Source organism: Aythya ferina (genome assembly GCF_964211825.1).
Source record: "Aythya ferina genome assembly, chromosome: 2".
In the NCBI taxonomy this organism is placed as follows: domain Eukaryota; kingdom Metazoa; phylum Chordata; class Aves; order Anseriformes; family Anatidae; genus Aythya; species Aythya ferina.
This window is the reverse complement of record NC_140297.1, coordinates 52,019,926-52,039,688: the sequence shown is the minus strand read 5'-3', so window position 1 is coordinate 52,039,688 and position 19,763 is coordinate 52,019,926. Positions and strand designations below refer to the sequence as shown.

Below are 19,763 nucleotides of genomic sequence, written 5' to 3'. Positions count from 1 at the left end.
GTCTCAACTCTATTTTAAGCGCTGCACTTAAAAGCCCAGCAACGATATTCAATGCCCATTCTCCTTATCTGCTGCTGGAATACGCTGGCAATATCCACATTGCAAATCATACTGTTTAATGCCAGTAATCAAGCCAACAAGATCTACTTACAGAACTAAACACAAATGCTTTTCTTTACTGAACTGTACTAATACTGTATTCATTGAATTGGACCAAAGGGTTACCTCACTTGGAGTGTGTACCTTTCTACATGTGTGAAAATAAAGACGATTATGTGGAGTCTGATATATGTGCTTACTGAGTCTCCAACACAGTTGCACAGGTCATCAGCCACAAAGTAGGTATGAAAATTTCCAAGAATTTGAAAAAGATGTACTTTCAAAGTACACAATTTACTGTACAAACTGCAAAAGCAGTTATATATCTGCACAGATCTGCACACATATAATATGCACAGATGCTTCAGAGAAATAAAAATCCCCATCAAAAGCAAATTACTTTCCACACAATACTACACAAAGAATGGTTTAAAAACAAAACAAGCACAAAAAAAAACATTTCCTACAGCAGCTTCCTCATAAAAAGGGCTATGCAATTTATACAACTGCACTGCTTTAATTAATTCCATTGTAGAAGTCCATTGGATTCTACAATACCGATTTCTTTGAATGCATTCTGGTAACTCAACTGGGCTCAGATGCTGTCGTGATTTAAATGATTAATTATATAAGGCATGCTGTACATTCTCATCCAATACACTTGTATAAAGTAAGAGGCTGTATTCAACAACATCAAAGGAATTCATGCTGGTATTCTTAGTATTCTTATTCTGGAAGCCTCACATTTCCTGTGGCAAGAAAACATGATGTATTATAAAAATTGACAACTGCAAAATATAGAGATACCACTTTCATATTTTTAACCTACATAACAGTGAACCCAAAGCTTCTACATTAAATAAATACTTGTGGAAGCATTACAGGAGATCTTTGTGATTGTCAGAGACTGTAAACACTCTAGAAATTAAACCTCTGGATGGATACTAGTGTATCTCTGGTAAGATTCCTACTGCTTAGGTGTATGTTGTTTAGACACCTTTAATGGGTTTAGATTTACCTCAAAGTTTGTAACAGCCAGCTGAGACAAGCCATCTACATATGGTCCCAACACTTTGTGCTCTCGAACCTTAAGTGACTGCCGACTCCTGTGGAATAAAATAGCCTTTATACACAATCCACTACTGTGAACTTTATTCCAGCTAAAAGACATAAATTTACTTCTACTATGTATAAGATTTTTTTCCTTTCATGTAATATTTTCTTTTGTTTTTCAATTAATAATGAGAAGAAAAATGTCTTCCAGAAAGATTTAACTTAATTAATAAGAAAGGCTCAAATTAATCTAACTGGTTTCAATAAGTATACATGAATTATTTTCAGAGCATCCTCCCACCACAGTATTTGTGGCTGGATCAAAATCTGAAATGCCTTATTTGGCAGAAAGAATACTGACAAAAAGGGAAACAAAAAATCACCCCCAGAAATTTGCTAAAGATTCAATTCTTCATACATTTTCCACACTTTAATGTAATAAACCGATTACATGTAAAATCTATCTTTCAGCTAACTTGCATTCTTCTTTACTGAATGCAATTATGCTTAAGAATAAAAAAATGACACACATATAAATGCTCAGACTAAAAAAAAAAATCAAGATATCTCTTATCTAGAAATCTTCACACCAGAGAGCCCAGCCAGTATTTCTGAGCAAGCAAAACAGAAGTACTAAAGAGTGCCACAAGTATATTCTGAGGTGTTGCACCTTCCCATTCCAGAAGCTCAACTTTTAAACCAGGAAAACCAAGTTGTAAATAAGTTTTGCACTCTTTGTGAAAATTAATGAACTTTTTTACTTGAGCAAGGTCTGGATATCATTGCAAAAATACCTCAGCATTAGCTTCCTGGTGTTAAGCTACTTTGCATAGTCTTTGTTTGCATATATTTTGGTGCTGAATTTAAATCAATACATACTGGATACTACTTCATAGACAAGTTTTACATGGATATTCTCTTCTTTCTGATGTTTGGTATCTGATCCTTTCTAAAGGAGATGTTTGAACATACATTCTGAAAAACCTTCTCAAGGACTTCCAGAACTGATTTTCACTTTTCAGTTTCAAACAAAAAAAGAAAGGAAGATGGCAAGCGAGGGTGAAGCTACTAACCCTTTTGGGTCAAGTAGATCTCTGACTTTCTCATTGTAGATTTCCATATAGGACACTTCAACTTTAAAAGTATGAGATTCATTTTCTTCCACAGAGATTCTCTGAAATAAAGCACAACAGAGCCGTGGGATCAGACCCAGCTGCTCTGCATTGCCCATCATTGAAAAGGATTTTCCTGAACCTAAAGGAAGAAAGGAAAAGAAAATGCTTTAGAATGCAGTTTCTGAGCTACTCAGTTGTTCATGAAGCACGTTTTAATTCTCTTTTTATTTCTCCAGAAGTACATATCAGAACAACACGACATGCTATTCCAGACAGAATGTTTGCTCTTTGCACTATAGGATAAAAGTAAACAAGAAGAGAAATTATCTTAACAGTCTCTTATAACACACACACACGCACAACTGAATGAGCCTTGGGTATGAAGCACTCCTTTCAGGCTTCCAAAACAGTCCCAAGAGGTAGCAGCGATGAGCATATTTACAGGGCTGCATTTACACTGGCACTAGTTAGTTGTTGTGACACTGGCTAAAGTTGCTGTGCATTTAAATGGGACATGAATCTCCAAAGAAGTGAAGCAAATACAAATCACTAAAATTAAACAGAAAACAGCATCCTGATAAAAATGTTTGACATTAAACATTATATATCTACATATAATTTTAAATACTATCTAGTTTAATATTTATGTTGTGCTCTTCCTACTTCATACATGTGCACAAGAAGCATTCCCTTTCTTCAGCAAACGTGACTCTTACCTGTCTGTCCATAGGCAAAAATACAAGCATTATATCCCTGAAAGGCCTTTTCAAGAATTCCTTCTCCAAGGCACTTGAACACCACTTCCTGACCTAAAAAATAATTATTTTGTAAGTTTATTTTACACAAAATGACAGATTAAACTTTATGGAAAACAAGAAAAAAAAGTTTTTGAGATTATTTTTACTATCACGTGGATTAAGGAACAAATGATTTCATATATAACTGAGTGAATAAAGTTCAAAACCGTTGCCTGAAACTGGTGCAACAGCTACCTCTGTGTTTAAAAATACTGCTCATTTTCATGTGAAGGGAACACTTTTTCAAAGGAATCATGTAAGTTGAATGCTTAGAAAATAACATAGATAACAAGACTTGGTACTATTTAAGTGTAAACGTTGCAACCAGCATGCATTCCTTAATCACAAACTGTATCAAAGAGCTCTGTAACAGAATTGCAACAAATACATCAGTGAGCTAGGATATTAGGCATGTAACAAATGCAATGCTAGAAATAGTACGGATCGTTCTCTAGGGAGCTGGCCTCAAGTTTCACTAGAAAGCATTGTTATTCACACCACATCAAGGGGATGCTGGAAACCAGACAGAAGCACTCTGAAGACACTGAGGCAGGAAAGGCACACTATGAGTTTGAGAGACTTAAGCAGATCTGTCTGAGGACGTATACTGGCAAATCCATAGTTTGAAACAGCAGCTGCAGAATTCATAGCCTGAAAATCATCTCTCTATGCCAGGCAGATCATAGATGTGCTTCTATCTTTTACATGTAGGAGATAGAAGAGGAGTAGTGTTTTTTGTTGGTGGTGGTTTGTTGTTGTTTTTGCTTTTTAATAAGAAAGCTCAGAAATTGTACATCACGAACAGGGGTTGTTTGGCTTGAGTTCTGATCTGAGAATTGCACCATCTGTACATACACCCAAAGGAAGCAGAACTGAAGGAAGGACAGCATTTATATATATATATATTCTGGCATTTGGTTTTAAACTTACATACCCTGCCTGGTGACTTTCTGAAGAGTGGTGAACAGCCACACTTCTCAGTTAACTGAGTTTTAGCAGTTGTCTGTTTATCAGTTACAAGAAATTGTACGTTGGATGCAACAGAGACTTCTATAGCTCTCCAAACAGAACCTTGCTGCATCAAAAAAATAAATAAATCTAGCTGCACATTTACATGTTGCTTGAGAATATTTATTTTCTGCGATCCTCGAGTAATTGGTAGACCACAGAATGCCTGCAGAACAACCCGTGGAATGCCTGTTTGTAGAATGGTTTACACTAACATAAATAAGATTAAGAAGTCTCTATTACAACAATGCCATATAAAATGGTCCACGGGTACCTTTCCAATTGGGTTTCTAAAATTCCAAAGGGTTCCTACTGCTCCTTGGATTAACACCGTCCAGAGTAACTTCAAAAACACTGAATAGCGGAATTCGAAATAGAGGACAAGCTGCTGTACTCTGCAATAATTGCATCTCCTTCCTTGCACATTCATTCACTTCCCATTCAACTTACGACCATTCTGTCATTTAATAATAATATCTACGTTGATGGAGAACTGTTCAACAACAATGTAGAGAACATTAACAAACTACTGAAGGATTAATGAAGAAAATGTATGAGTGGAAGTGCATAATAAGAGGGTACAATACATAAAAATATGCCTTCCAACCAACTCCTGAGGATACGTTTTGAAGCTAGGAAATCAAAGAGGCAAGGAGCCACTTACTGTCTTGCTGAGCAAGAATGCAAAATCAGGTAAAGATGGATGTTGAGTAAAATTATTAGGAGAATAAAAGCATATAGCATAGAACCATAGAACCAATAAGGTTGGAAAAGCCCTCCAAGATCATCTGGTCCAACCATCACCCTACTACCAATGTCACCCACTAAACCATGTCCCTAAGCACCAGTCCTGTCAAGCAGTGGCACCAGTTTACTTTGAAAACACTTTGTTCGGCATTTCATGGTTCCAGTCAAATCTTTTTTCCTAATTGTGTGTGTGTTTTTTGTTTGATTGATTTTTTTAATGTTTTTCCCTTCTGCCTAGCAAAGTCTGATGGCCAACATCCATTTTCTACCTCACAACATCTCTAATGTCTAACTAAAATTCACAACAAATTTGGTGACATGATCCAACAAAAAAGGACTGAGTTTTACAACAATGCTTGTTTTTCTTTCTTAACAATTACTTAGAGGAAGAAGTTTTTTTCAGTTTTATAGATGAATGCGTAAGAGAGATGAAGACACTTCAGTACGTTGAAAAGATGGGGATACTGATCCTTTTATGTTTCCTATTCAAACACTATTCTACAAAAGAACAAAAATAATATATTCTGCAATGTTTGTGAGTGTAGAATAAAACCACTTGTCAGAAGAGGATAAAAAACATTTATTGCCCACTGTTGACCAGCAATAAAACACAACCTCCTCCATGTTTCCCAAGAAAAAAGAGATACTGAAATGTTACAAAGCTGTTCATGGTCATCATTAACCATGAGATGACCTACAGGATCTTCTACTGCTAAATATCACAAGAGGAACAAGTTTAAACAACACAGATAAAGCTGGATTTTTTTTTTTTTTTTTGCAAAAAAGGTTTTTATGAGCTCAGCAGCAAAACATAGACAAATAGGCCGTCCAAGAGTGAGGTTTAGAGTAACCTGTCAAACTACCATGGGATAAAATAAAATTTGGTTCTAAATGAACCAAACAGAAAAACAGGAAAGAAGAATTTAAACTTCAATTACAGGTATTACAGGTATTTTATTCTTCTGCTAATGCAGTGCACTGTTGAGGGCACGGCCATATCATCTGTGAGATGTGGAGATATTTTCATCATGAAACATCACCTCTTGATTGATTAAAAAATTTGCATTATACAGAATGATGTCTATATGCTCTTAAGGTTAAAAGAAATAATGCAGTTCTGTTGTCTACACTACTGATTGTGGTTTTCCTAAATAATCTTACACTACAGCAATTTATATTTCTGCTAATTTAAAGGTTTTTTTTGTTCCCCAGATACCTAGTGCTTAACAAAGAGAGCAGGGCTTTTAACTCAATCCTAATTTGATTTTGTCAATACAGAAAAATATCCTTTTGTTCACCCCAGCTATTTCATTACCAGATTTCCCTTACACCAATTTCTACTGTCTTTTAGACAGGGCTGCCCAACCTTCCAGCTGGATAAGATCACGTAGACTCTTACGGAGGCAACCGAGGCCAGATGTTGAAACTCGTCTCCTCTCCCATCTTCCATCCCAACACGGGCAAGCCGTAGGTGTCTGACACACACACCACTAGGCTGAGGAAAGCACAGCCAAGACTCTCTGGAAGCCTGGGGCAAGTGTACGAGCTGCCAGTTCTTACAGGGCAGGATCTCCTGCCTGCCCTTTCCTTAGAGGACAGGGAAGCTTTGCTAACAGGCCACAGCCTAAATAATCTTGCTTCAAGAGCAAATGCTTCTTTTAATTTGAAGAGCAAGACTGTTAAACTGGAATCAGGCAGTAAGGAAATGTTCAGACCATGTCGCCGTATGCTCTGTGACTCCAGTTACAGCACATTCGCCACTGCTGCCAACACTGCAAGGTGGGAAACGCTGTCAACACCCTTGTGGGTGTGCCTCACTAATCAAAACCTGATAAACACCGGTGGATGAACTGGAAAGCAACGTCAGGACAATATGGAAACCTTCTTCCCTTTCACCAGACAGCTGTAACTGTCTTCATAGCTACAGGACATCATCTGTGCATTTCAACAAGTGCAACTACAAGCCTGGTGCCAAGAGTAGAACAAAATCTAAGAAAGATCAAAGAAGTACCTCTCACTCTCTTGGAAGGCCCCTTCCAGCAGGAGACTCCCTCAAGAACCTTTCCACTAGCTCTCAGGACTGAGCCCTTTCATTCACTGCCATTGTCCTACAAACCCCAAAACCAAGACAACCAACATTTCTAAAAAAGATTTCAACAGCCTAGACGGTATCTTCGGCCTACCTGAAGACTGAAGGAAACTCATCTTCTTCTGAGAACTACATTTTAACATACTCAGTTCTTGGAACTTCCCAATGCCCTGCGTGTGCTACTGCTGTGCACCATGGGCACTCAGGATATCACACTGAAGCTACAAAACTTTTTCACATCTTCTCTTATCTATTGAAATGGATGGGTATTTCAAGGGCAAAATTATAAAACAAAGTGAAAACAGCAAAATATGGCAGTGTACATGTTAATAGTGACTATTATATCACTGATAACTCTAAACTAAAACCCTGACACTATCTAATCGCAGAGCTGTGTGAAAATCTCTCAGCTGGAATCTCTGAATGAGAATGAACTATTAGAAAAATTACATTAGGAAAATATGTAAGATAAAAAGTCCCTGAATTTAGAAAGACAAATCAGCACCCTGACGTGCAAGAATACCACAATACATCATTTTCAGAATGAGATATTTAAGTACTTTATCTCTTGTATCTCTATGCTCTTCCCTCTTTTCTTCCCCCAAATCAATCGACTCATCCAGTTTCCTGAAGCCCTGACTGGGAGATCCAATTTGACAACTTCCCTAAGGATACCTACACATTGCAGAAGAACCCTAGAACACGTTCTCACGATCTGCAAAATGAAGACAATCACTTTTACAAATTAAATGCATATATTCTCATGTATGCATGAAATGGAAATGGCCTCAAGTTATGCCTGGGAAGGCTTAGGTTGGATATTAGGAGAAAATTCTTTACTGAAAGGGTTTTGTGGCTTTGGAATAGACTGCCCAAGGAGCAGCTGAGTCAGCATTCTTGGAGGTCTTCAAGAAACTTGGTAGAATGGTTTAGCAGTGGACTTGTCATTACTAGGTTAAAGGTTGGGCTAGATGATCTTGGAGGTTTTTTCCAGCCTGAATGACTCTGTGGTTCTGTGATTCTCGGATCACCAGACTGGTGACTGATAACCAGACAGAAGAGAGGAGAGAGAAGAAAACAACAAAATCTCCTTTAAAAAAAGGCCATTAATATTTATAGCCTTTGCTAAGAGCCACTGTTTTACTGATTAACTTACAATCAAGATGCACTGAAATAAAACTTAGTTTCAGTGTCTGGTTTTTAGATGTCCAGTATTTCCTGTTCTCAGCAGCTTGCCAATCTGAACTCGAGATCTGTCTCAGGCCTCTCCTCAAGATGCATGGATTCATTCAGCCAGCTTCTGACTGCAATGTTAGGACACCTCACTGCTGTTCCTGAACCCCTTGATTCACAGATACAGGGAAAATAACTGGAACCAAATAACACCTTGTTATGTACCACACTGAAAATTCAAGCTGGTCCATGTCTCTATGGCTTAATCTCTAACTTGGAACATTTCAATACACAATTGCAATTAGTTCCATGATACAGTAGTTAAAATAAAACTTTATTTGCAGAGACTAGAATTATTAAAAGCTCTGCTAGATACCAGTTTTTTTAAAAAAATAATATTGGAAGAAAGATGACTATGGTTCATCTTAACAAGAACATAAAAGCACAACAGTTGGTACAGCCTAACTCCTGCAGCCTAACTGTAATATTGACAAAGCACTGAAGTCTTCAAAGCCCTGGATTCAGAAAAGGGTCTCAAGTGCTTCCAATTAAGTGTCACAATGTCTACATTTTTTTAATTGCCTGATCTAAAGTGCTGAACCCATACCATGTAACCAGGTTTCCCCCAAAATGTACTAGTCAGATGTCAGCTGCGTGACCCGAAATCAAGGCCTACATGCTATTTAGCAGCCTCCTCCAAAAAAAAGTCCAGGGAATGGTAAGAAAGGGGTAGATTTCAAGTATATTCTCCTACTTCACAGTTTAAATGGGTAAGCCAGAAGTGCAGACAGACAGACATTCCTGTCTGCTCAAAATCCACAAGCAACAATCACTCAAGAGAGCAGGAGACTACAATTCTCTAAGCCAATTGTGTGGTTTGTCTCCTTTTAAAACAGCTGCTGGAAGAGCAGTAATCAGCATATGGATTTCAAATGAAATTAAAGCTTAGCCTGAAGTCAGGTGTTTAGCCTCTCAGGACAACGCAGCCTGCAGAAACACAGATCTGAGATTTCAGGCCAAATGTGATGCAGATTAGGAAGTTTAGGAAAAGTTTATGGACAAGTTGATACAGAGTGGGGTCCTTGCAATGGACCTGTCTAAGTGCTACTGAAGTTATTTACACCATCTCTTGAATCTGTCCCAAGCTGAAGGGTTTCTTTCCTTCTTTTCAAACATCCACTTCATTGCAGACTTCAATAGGCTCTCACTGTTGTCTAGGCTTGTAAAAAGAATTCTTTGTTCTCATCTCTGAGATTTTCTCAGTGTCCTCCCCTTCACCAAAATGTCTTGCTGTTATTTGTTTCCATGAGCTTTTCAAGGCAAGCAGGTGTGTTCTTATCCACGAACTGACTCTTGGCCCATTCAAGTCAAGAAATAAATGGTAGTAAGAAGCTATTTTCCTTATTCTCAAAACACCTTTTATAGAGCCTGTAAGGCAAAGGTCATCTCTTTTCCAGATCAAGTCAAAATCATTCTGTACTAACACCAAATCCCTGCAGCCCGTGGAGAGGAGCCCACGCAGGAGCAGGGGGCCTGGGGGGAGCTGCCGCCCACCCGTGGGGGACCCGTGCTGGAGCAGTTTGCTCCTGGGGGATGGATGGACCCTGTGGTACGGAGCCATGTGGGAGCAGTGCTTGAAGAGCTGCTGCCTGTGGGCAGCCCCCGCAGGCTCAGCTGGGGAAGGACGGCATCCCATGGGGAAGGAGCAGCAGAGACGAAGCATTAGGGACTGACCACAGGCCAATTCCCCCCTCCCCGGCATCGCTCAGCAGGCAGATGTGGAAGAGGGTGGATGAGGAGAAGGTTTAGTTTGCTTTCTTTGTTTCTCACTTCTCCAGTTTGTTGGTAATGGGCAATAAGTTTCTTTAATCTCCCTATGCCAAGTCTGTTTTGTCCACAATGATAATTGTTGTGCGATCTCCCCGTCCTCATCTCAACCCTCAAGCCCTTTCCATCGTACTTTCTCTCCCTTTTCCTTTGAGGAGGGGAACTGAGAGTGGTTGTGGTGGAGTTCAGCTGCCCATCAGGATAAAACCACCACAGCTGCTAACAACCACAACTGCGACCATTATAAAGAAGGAAAAAAAAAAAACGGTTTATTTCTTTGCCCATGTAGAATTATTGGAATACAAATTAGGACCTAAATACATGGCATTAGGTCTTCACAGCAACAACCCCCATCTTTGAATGCTGGAAATAGAAGCTTCAAACTTTAATAAGACCCCTCATAGTTCCTGAACATGGGTTCCCAAAGAAGTTAATACAACAAAATTAGCCTGAGCTCCAGACAAAAAGATGCACACATCTCAGAATGAGTTTAGGGTAAGAGAAAAAGATGCCTGATCCCACCTCAGGGTCAGTCCTGTTCTCCCAGAGCCTGAGAAATATTACCAATTGCCCACAGTGGTAAGTTTTCCCAAATAAGAATCTTCCTCACGTGCAAACAATAATAGTAAGTGCTGATAATACTGTAGATCAATCAGCAATGTGAAAAACAAAAACAGCCCGTACTGATGTGTGATAGCTTTAAGGATCCCATAAGAAATGTGCAGTTTCAGGAAAGTACAAGTTTTGTTGTTGTTGACAGAAAAAAGGAAAAAAAAGAGGTATCTACACGTCAACACAGAATTCAGACATACGTTGGCTGTGGTGCACACCACTCTGGGTGGGGGCTTTGGTATCTCACGTGTCAATTATTATTATGTCAATATTCTTTCATGTAGAATAATATACTTATCTGTTCAACATAATGCAAAACAACTATGCCTTGGTTTTGCACATGAAGTGATGATTCGTACTTGAGAATCTCTTGTTAAGCCTTTCACTGTCACATCTTCCACTGTATTTGTGTGGTGCAGATTAAAGGTGTTTTCAAGCCATTAAATTTGACTCGCATACCTTTTCATCCCAAGAATTTCACTTAAGCTTGAAACTCATATACTACGCACATTTACAAGCACTCCAGACTTAGCTATTTCAAGCTTTGGACATGTTTCTTGTTAATTGTGCAACTAATCGCTGCTCTTGCCAGTGACAGTGAACTCACTCATCCATACAGAGCTAAGCCAGGCAGGAAGCATCCCATGCATCTGCTCAGCTCCTGAATCACCACCCCTCCTGTAGCCCAGTGCCCAACCAAGAAGTTACAGTTTGTCTGCAAAAGCTGGCTTTTTTCCAGATACCATAGCAGAGACTAGCTCTGTAGCAGTCTCTGGTACGGTATCTGGACCTAGCGTGTATCCTCGAGGAGCCTAGAACAATGGGGCTTTGTTCCATGAGAACAGCCAGTGTTATTATTGAAAACCCTGAGCAAAATGAGTTGCATTTCTTCAGTACAGTAATTTAGGCCAAAGTGTAAAAGAGACTTAAGAGACTTAAATCCTACAGACATATAAAAGCTAAAATCCTACCACTCTGGCACTTGGTTTGCTGGCTCTAGAACAAGAAGCGCTGCTGCAGTACTGGATAGGATCCATTCATTTAAGAACAAGAGAACAAGCCAACAACCCAGTAACAGGGCTGAAACGGATTTTTTTGCTTTTATTTTTGATATTCTGCCAAATTTATTATGTTCTAGAACGTGAGGGCTGGAAGTCACAAGATAGCTTCAAGACCATACAAAAATACAGTGAAAGCATTGTTTTTTATTTGCAAATCTCAAAGCTCACGTTCTTACCATATTTCTGAAATAAACAAGGAAAATTGTTTTCTTTTTTGGACAGGAACATTATCTGAATGGGCAAAACGACATGATTTTGTGAATGGTGAGAAAATACAAGAGAAGTAGCAGCATTCTAGGCTCCTGTCCAACAAGGGGCTCATCTGCATATAGATAATAAAGCTTCAGTTCTCAGTCAAGACGAATTCAATGACAACTTCTGAACGAGGTGAGAGAAATCCAGTTTTGATTCAAATTAAAAATAGGTTCACCTGGAATCCCATCCAATTCACCTGGAGATGGCTTAAACCATGACAGAAACAAGTTTAACTTGTTAGAGGTGTTCCTCTGGTCTCGCTTCTCTTGGAGCAGGTTAGCACTGCGATGCACCCAAAAGGTGCAGCTCCCACCTGCACACTCAAGGCACATGGAGCCAAGATCTGGGTGTGTATCATTACCTCCTTCCTTTAAAAGGAAATCTAGGCATGCAAGCACAAAAAGAGCTGCCGCATGCTCCACGAATCTCCCAGTCTGAACTATGAGTGCTGCACAGATTTATTCTAAAACACAGGTATATGACAATTAATTTATTAGACCACTGATCTCAAGCTTTGAGCTAATTAACCCTATCAACCTTCAAAACTTCTTTCAGACCACAAAATTTCATAATATAAGTATCTTAACAGAGTACTATTTTTTCTTTCTTTGAACCACAACCTTGAAATCCCAGTGTTCAAGGCCGTAACTACCAGAATAGGTTATATTACAAAATATTAATATTGATACACTAATCCAGCTATGAGAAAATCAACCACTGGGATGATAATCTGGTCTGGAATATCCAGCTTTTGGGAGGAAGGTATCACAAGGGTGATCACTCAAAAACATCAGGGATCTGAACAATCAAAATATGAATGTCTGGAAAGATCTGAAATCATCGCACCGAGGAGAACATATATACCCAGGAACAGAGCTGCAATTTCATCTTGAGTGGCAGAATGAATTCTCACAAGAGGCTCTTGCAGGGGATGAAAAAAAGAACACTAGAGCTTATATGTAAAGCAAAGCACCCCTCCCAAGCAGTGTACTGGGCACCTTAAAGCTTGCATTCCTTCTTAACCTGGGAGCTTGCACGCACATGACTAAACCCCTGTAAAAATGGAAGGTCTGCTTTTGCAAAGAAGTCACTCGAGCATCACAGCACAAAACATTAAAAAAAAAAAGCCAGAGGACAAAAGATCAAACTCTCATATGTTCTCCAATTATTTACACTGTTGAATGTATAGAGAATAGTTTACCTGCATATTTTGTGGTGTTTGATTCATCCATGGACCAGAAGCAGTGATCAAAGGCAAACACCTGTAGAAGCACATGAAAAGAAGAATGAAAAATTCAGGCTACAAGACATCTCTCAAAGCAGTATAAAGCCACAACTGCTTAATTGCAGACAAGCTCTATTGTTTCTGTAGATCCTGAATCAGAATCGTAGAAGACTTCACCAGCAGGAATACCTTCTGGAAATCTTAAGAGTTGCAGTTATACTTTTTCTACATGTATTATCCACACTGCTTAAAAAAAAAAAGTGTGTATTATAATACCACCAAAGCATGAAATAGTTTTAAAGAGTGCATGCGAGTCAGTTTTAAAAGTTTTCCTACTGTTCATGAATCCAATCTACTACATGGAAAACATGGAAGAGAGGCAGGTTTACTAGAGTCCCTATTTGAAAGTACATGACAATTATCCCTACTTAAATTTTCATTACTAAAATCCTCTTCAGACTCTACACCACATACTGAGTAAATGCCAGCCCTGTGTGAGGCTATTACACATGGCCAGGCTATTATTTCTCTACCACTACGACTAATAATAATAATTTAATTCCAGCACTGAGCTCCAGAGTAAAGTCAAACTCTGTAACTGCTGCCCCCAGTTGTTGTGCACAAAGACAAGGACAAGAAGACAGAAAGACAAGGCAGTTGCCACATGCTTCCAACAACTAATTGTTCACATTCAGGCTGTGTAATAAAAGATAGCACCACCTGATCTGAATGCAGAGGACACCAAGTGGGGAGATAAACAAAGTGTAATGCAAACCTGAGGTATTAGGCTCAAGGACAGTGGTTGGTTTCAGCTGGGAAAAAACACAGCATTTGAAGAACCAGATATGAAGGGAAAGAAAAAGAATCTTACTCGAGAACACTGGCAGCAGCTCAGCAGCAAGCCTGTGGACCTGTAAACATCATGCTGCTTCTGTGCCTGTAGCAAAGAGCTCCACAACTGTGATAGCACGTGAGGAATGCATGCCTACAGCAGAAAGGTAAAAGGTGTTCTGCTCCAGTGCAGCTGTTACTCCGTTATGTATGTAGCAGCTGAACAGCCTGAAAGCTACCTGGGAAACATCTGCTGGGTTGATGCCAGCCAGCAGCTGAGCCCCACGCAGCCCCTTGCTCACTGCCCTCCCTTCTGCAGGACAGAGGAGAAAATGGGAAGTGAACAAGTGTGAAAGCTCATGCATCCAGGTAGCCCGCTGAATAAGTGAAGGAAAGGAAAAACACAGCAAGCAATGCAAAGGCAATCTCTCAGCACCTCCCACGAGCAGATCGATGCTCAGGCAGTCTTCAAGCAACAGCTACTTTGGCAGACCACTCCCCGCTACATTTTTATTGCTGAGCATGAATGCCACACGGTATGGGATGTCCCTTTGGTCACCCAGGATCAGCTGTCCTGGCTCTGTCCCCTCCCAGCTTCTCGTCCACCCCAGCCTCCTCGCTGTGGGCAGAGGAAGAAATGGGGAAAGCCTGGGAGCTGTGCGAGCACCGCCTGGCACTAGCCCAAAGGCTGGTGTGCTACCAACACTGAGTCACACATCTGAACCACAGCACCAGACGGGCTGCTGTGAAGACAGTAACTCCATCCCAGCCAGACCCAGAACACACGCGTCCTCCCACTTGCTGTTTTAAAAGCAAGGGGAAGTATCCAGCTTATCCTGGTCTAGAAATTAACCCCCTCTTCCAGGAGCTTCAGGGGACAAGGCCATCTTTGCTGCCAGCAGACTGGCACATGAAGCTCTGCTGTCACAGCACCAACAAGCAGAAGGAAAGCAGTGCACTCGGTCTGTGCCCTCCATCTCTTAAAATAGGTAAGTTTGTATGAACAAATAATGAAAATTTGGTCCATCTATTGGATGCTTAGTTGGGTACCATAAAAATAAAGAAAAAAAAAGAGCAGTAACACTATTTAGAAATAGAGGATGTGCTTCCTCTCCAGGACTGTACCACTAACTGTAGCTCTAGCCTACATCAAAGAGCAAGTCTGCAAAAAAATATGTTAAATGTTGCTGTCTATGTGTGTAAAAACAAACAAACAAAATACTTCACATTTCTTCAAGTACAACTTTTGTTATTAATATTATGAGAAGTCTAAATACAGAAGGAGTTAAAATTGGACTGAACATGCTCAAATCCCTGAATGTGAAGTTGTATTCTGGATAAACCTGTCAAACATCGAGAGAATCTTACTAAGGAAAAATATATTTTCTGGTACATAGATCTTTATGCGGGAAGGGGAAGGGGAAGGGGAAGGGGAAGGGGAAGGGGAAGGGGAAGGGGAAGGGGAAGGGGAAGGGGAAGGGGAAGGGGAAGGGGAAGGGGAAGGGGAAGGGGAAGGGGAAGGGGAAGGGGAAGGGGAAGGGGAAGGGGAAGGGGAAGGGGAAGGGGAAGGGGAAGGGGAAGGGGAAGGGGAAGGGGAAGGGGAAGGGGAAGGGGAAGGGGAAGGGGAAGGGGAAGGGGAAGGGGAAGGGGAAGGGGAAGGGGAAGGGGAAGGGGAAGGGGAAGGGGAAGGGGAAGGGGAAGGGGAAGGGGAAGGGGAAGGGCACCACAAGGAACTCAACGTGCAGAACCCAGTGAGATGACTGTTTAGCAGACATCAACACAAGATGCACAGAAGTTTTACCACGACTTGGACTTCTAATGCTCAAAGAAGGACAACGTCAGAGCCTTAAGTATCAGATGAGCCTGGGTATAGAGCCTAAATAGTATCAGATGACCTGCCTAATCTACGAGAACAGTACTACAGCTCAGCAGTGGAAGCTAAACAAAACAAAAAAAGAAAATATAATTCTGTTAGACAAGCTATGGGAATGCCTGCTTTAATAAAAAGACTTGCTAGCATGTCAGTCAAAGGTTCCAGCTAGGTAGAAACAGAATAAGATTCAATGTTGTGTTCAGTGCGCTTGTAGACCTGGACCGGTGTCCTGTAAAAACACTTACATGCTGTAATTTTATCCAAGTTGCTTTTCCTGCACATTTGAGAAAATTACAGTACAGACACTGAGCACTGGCATTTGGCAGTTTTATATTGGCCAAACACACCGTAAGCTGCAGTGTATTTGCCCCATTTTACCATGGTAAGTCAGTAATGGATGAGCTATCGATAGAAAATCTGTGTGTGTGTGTGTGTGCGCTCTTTTGGGTTCCCAAGTGGGATGGGAAGGAAGCACATCTTTATGAACACTTTGCTTGGGCCCAGCTTTCCCATGCCTAGTCTACCAACTGCTGATCTCCTTAGCGAGACAAAACAATGCTGCAGGTCAGTATAGAGTAAGAGCCATGGGATCTCTTAGCAGAAATGCAAAACATCCTGAAAAAAACCCTGAAGTGTGGGAGATGGTTATGGATCTTTTCCTTCTGGTTTCAGGAATGCAGAACCTCTTGGATTCCCTGCTGTTGCAGAATTACTGTACAATCTAACCTATGGATGTACTGTAACCAAACTCTTCCTGAAATGTCTGTTGCTGCAAGTATTTCAGGATAAAATATCAGGGTAAAATATCCGGATAAAATGTCAGGTAAGCACAGCAACTTTGCCCCCTCCCTTCTAATTATATGCACCATATACCCAATGCAAGGTCTGAGAGAAGACCTGACAGTGAGACAATGCTTAGTCCAGAGTGGTGAAATGAGTTCTGGAATTTCCTTCTAAAGAGGAAAACCAAAAAACAAAAAGCCCCACCCCATAACAATAATCTAACAGGGAGGACTGAGTCATTTACTGCAGTATAAATAGACAGAGACAACTCCATGAGTCAGGACGTTCCCTGCTGTTAGTCAAAGATGTAGTTTTGCTACTGAACTGTGAACAAAATGCATCCTTTGCTTTCCCTTATCTTCAGACCTCACATAAATAGGGTGCATTTCAAATGACTTCTGTGCATTTGTTCATCTTGCTTCACAACTGAGCATAAAGAACAGGAATGTTCTGACCTGTTTCGTAACTTTCACAGCCCAAGAAGCAGCATCTCTCTTCTCCTGTTCCTCTTCTTCTGTGGAAATTTCCCTCCTGGGACTGGGTAACAATACCTAATCTCTCTACAATCAAACTGCAAGCAGGTAAGTTGCAAATGAAGACCTAATTGTAAGGATCCAAATGTAGCAGGCCTATTCTTCCCCCTCGAAACAAACTATTATCTGCGGTGGATCTCACAGCCCAGTTCAGAGAGGCTGCCCAGACACACACGCTCATGTGTAATGACATAAAGGGTCAATACAAGACTGCTGTAGGCCAATTTAATCTATTGTCCTACACATTTTCCCCTCAGTTAAGGCAGCGAATCATGACTATTCAATGACTCATAATAATATAAACACTGATTTGTAAAGAGACAAACTAAAATATGTCCTTACAGCCACTTCTCATAGAAGAGCAATTATCTGGATTCCTTTAAAAGGGTAAAAAAATAAAAAAAAATAAAAGAAAAAGGTCAAACTGATCCTAAAAAGTTCCAAAATGGTTATGAAAGAGGAAGACAAAAAATCTGTCTCAAAATAAAACAAATGTAAATATAGGATTTTAGTATGTTTTCACATCGCACATAAAAAGCCCAGGCAAAGACTTAGTCTATTTATAAAATCCTTCCTGGAAAATTGTCCATTCCTTCTAAGAGAATAAAGTAACAAGATTACTTTAAAAATAAATAAATAAAAGTCAGGCAAAAAAGTGGGAGCTGTTGGGGCATGCAACACCTGTATAACATGTATAGCGACTGCAGAAAAACTCTCTTCTCCATTAAAACAGGTGTAGGGCAGAGTCCTAAGTGAGTAGTGAGACCTATTTAATCTTTTTTCTTTTTTCTTTTTTTTTTTTAATTAAATAAAGATGCTAGCTTCTATTTTCCTGTCCTCCAGTGCAGGAAGCTGCAGGACATGCAGTCCTAAGAACAGCACGCAAACTCACCTGGGGTCAGTACAGAGAACCTATGCTAGGACAAAGAATAAAAAATCCCGTTAAGCTCATCTAAGAAGGTGTTCCCTTCCTCCTCCCATCTTCGCTGATTATTCTTCCTTCAAAACAAATATAGGGGTAGTCATTTTTCTTTTGATATAAGAAAAAACTGATTACTCTGCATACTCCTTAATTTTTTACTTCTTCAGACCCAGTTCTCTGAAGAAGGTAAGAAAACCCCTGTCAATATGAACACCAAAGGTATCAGAAGTTCTGCTGATGCTAAAGCCTCAGACTCCATGGCTGATACTCAAACTGGGCATTGAAAATGCCTTTTTAATTTTGGGGAGAATACTCAAAAACAAAAGTCAAAACCCTTATCAACTTATTTCAAAACAATTATCTTAACATATCTGATCAAAGAGAGATCTGTGACACAGAAACAGACCTTTTCAAACTACAGGCATCCTCTGTGAATTAGTTTTAAGTATTTTTGGAAAATATATTGGGTGTTTTAACATCACAAGGCAAGAGTTTAATGCAAAAAGCCAAGTGTTTTTCATTTGAAGCTCAACATTTAAAATTGCTACCTGTATCTCCACTAAGATTTCATGAACCTTCTAAGCATTTCAGGAATATCTCTGTGACTCTCTGGGCTACTATTTCTAATTTACTATTACTCTGATGTCAATTCCATAGCCACTGAACCAGGAAGCTTAAAGCATTTTAAATAGGTAAGCAAAATGGGAAAACCATGAAAGACAGGATACACCTACCTACCAGCTAATGCACTGGTTGGTGTTCAACCACAAGCAGACGTAAGTCCACACTGCTATTCACCAGGTCTAACAGCTAGACCCAAAATTCTTCTGCATTTTCAAGTTATGGAGGGAACCAAGAAACAAACCTTACAATTATCCTATTTTTGCAAGATTGTGTACCTCATACTTCATTTTAGCATCTAAAAGAAACAGCTAGATAAAAGGAACCCGCCAAGAACCTGCCATGCTAGGGCAATAGCCTCCACACTAGAAACTATGAGTGGAGATAGACCAACAGTTGTGTTGTTTTCTTTTCCAGCTCCATTATTACAGTGTTGGACATTGCACTGTATTTTCAATCTAAGCAGTGCTACAGTTGGAACAAAGCTTGAAAGTTTTATTTTATGGCTATGGAAACAGTCAAGTAACAGACAGAGCTACGAGTAATAAAGTCCAGATCTTTCACAATTGAGAGTTCAGAGTAAAAGTAAGTATATGAATTGGAGTATGTACTCACTGCATATTCATTATGAGAAATTTAATTCACAAATGAAAAAAGGGGAGTTGGGAAAAAGAGCTGGCCAGGAAGTGCTAGGTCCTGGTACTACTGTATTCAGAGCCACTGCAAGTGTGCACATTACCCTAGTTAAGAATTACTTAGGTCATTTCTAGGTTAGCAAGAACCATGCTCTGAACGTTAATGACTATTAAAAAAATAAGCAAAAGACCTGTTCTCATGTTTTTGGGAAGCTAATTAAAGAAAAGATATGGGGCTTTGACTCAGATTTCTTCAGCAAAGACCTACAGCAGTTTCAGACAGCTGTTTGTTACTGCTTTGCTAACGGGATGACCGGAGGTTCCACTGCAAAATGAATAGTGATGCTGATCAATACGTTACGATGTCAGTGAAAAATCTGGAAAGAAAGTTGTCTCAAATTCATCTGTACCTGTCCCTTAAAATGAGATCGATTTTGAAGCAAAGAGCCATTGGGTCTGACTACTATGCAGCACACAAATTCTCACAGAATCAGAAAGGACAGA

General features: G+C 39.9%; 1 protein-coding gene across 8 annotated transcripts in view; it reads right to left on the bottom strand.

The window, feature by feature from the left end:
* Positions 1-19,763, bottom strand: part of KIF13A (kinesin family member 13A) — a 118,734-nt gene that overhangs the window by 53,570 nt on the left and 45,401 nt on the right. For all 8 annotated transcript variants that reach the window (XM_084507461.1, XM_084507460.1, XM_084507462.1 and 5 more), the window contains exons 4-7: positions 13,038-13,098; positions 2,984-3,076; positions 2,226-2,406; positions 1,118-1,205 (exon numbers count right to left, since the gene is read on the bottom strand). In XM_084507461.1, coding sequence (XP_084363587.1) covers positions 1,118-1,205; positions 2,226-2,406; positions 2,984-3,076; positions 13,038-13,098 — 423 coding nt within the window. The remainder of the gene's footprint in view (positions 1-1,117; positions 1,206-2,225; positions 2,407-2,983; positions 3,077-13,037; positions 13,099-19,763) is intronic.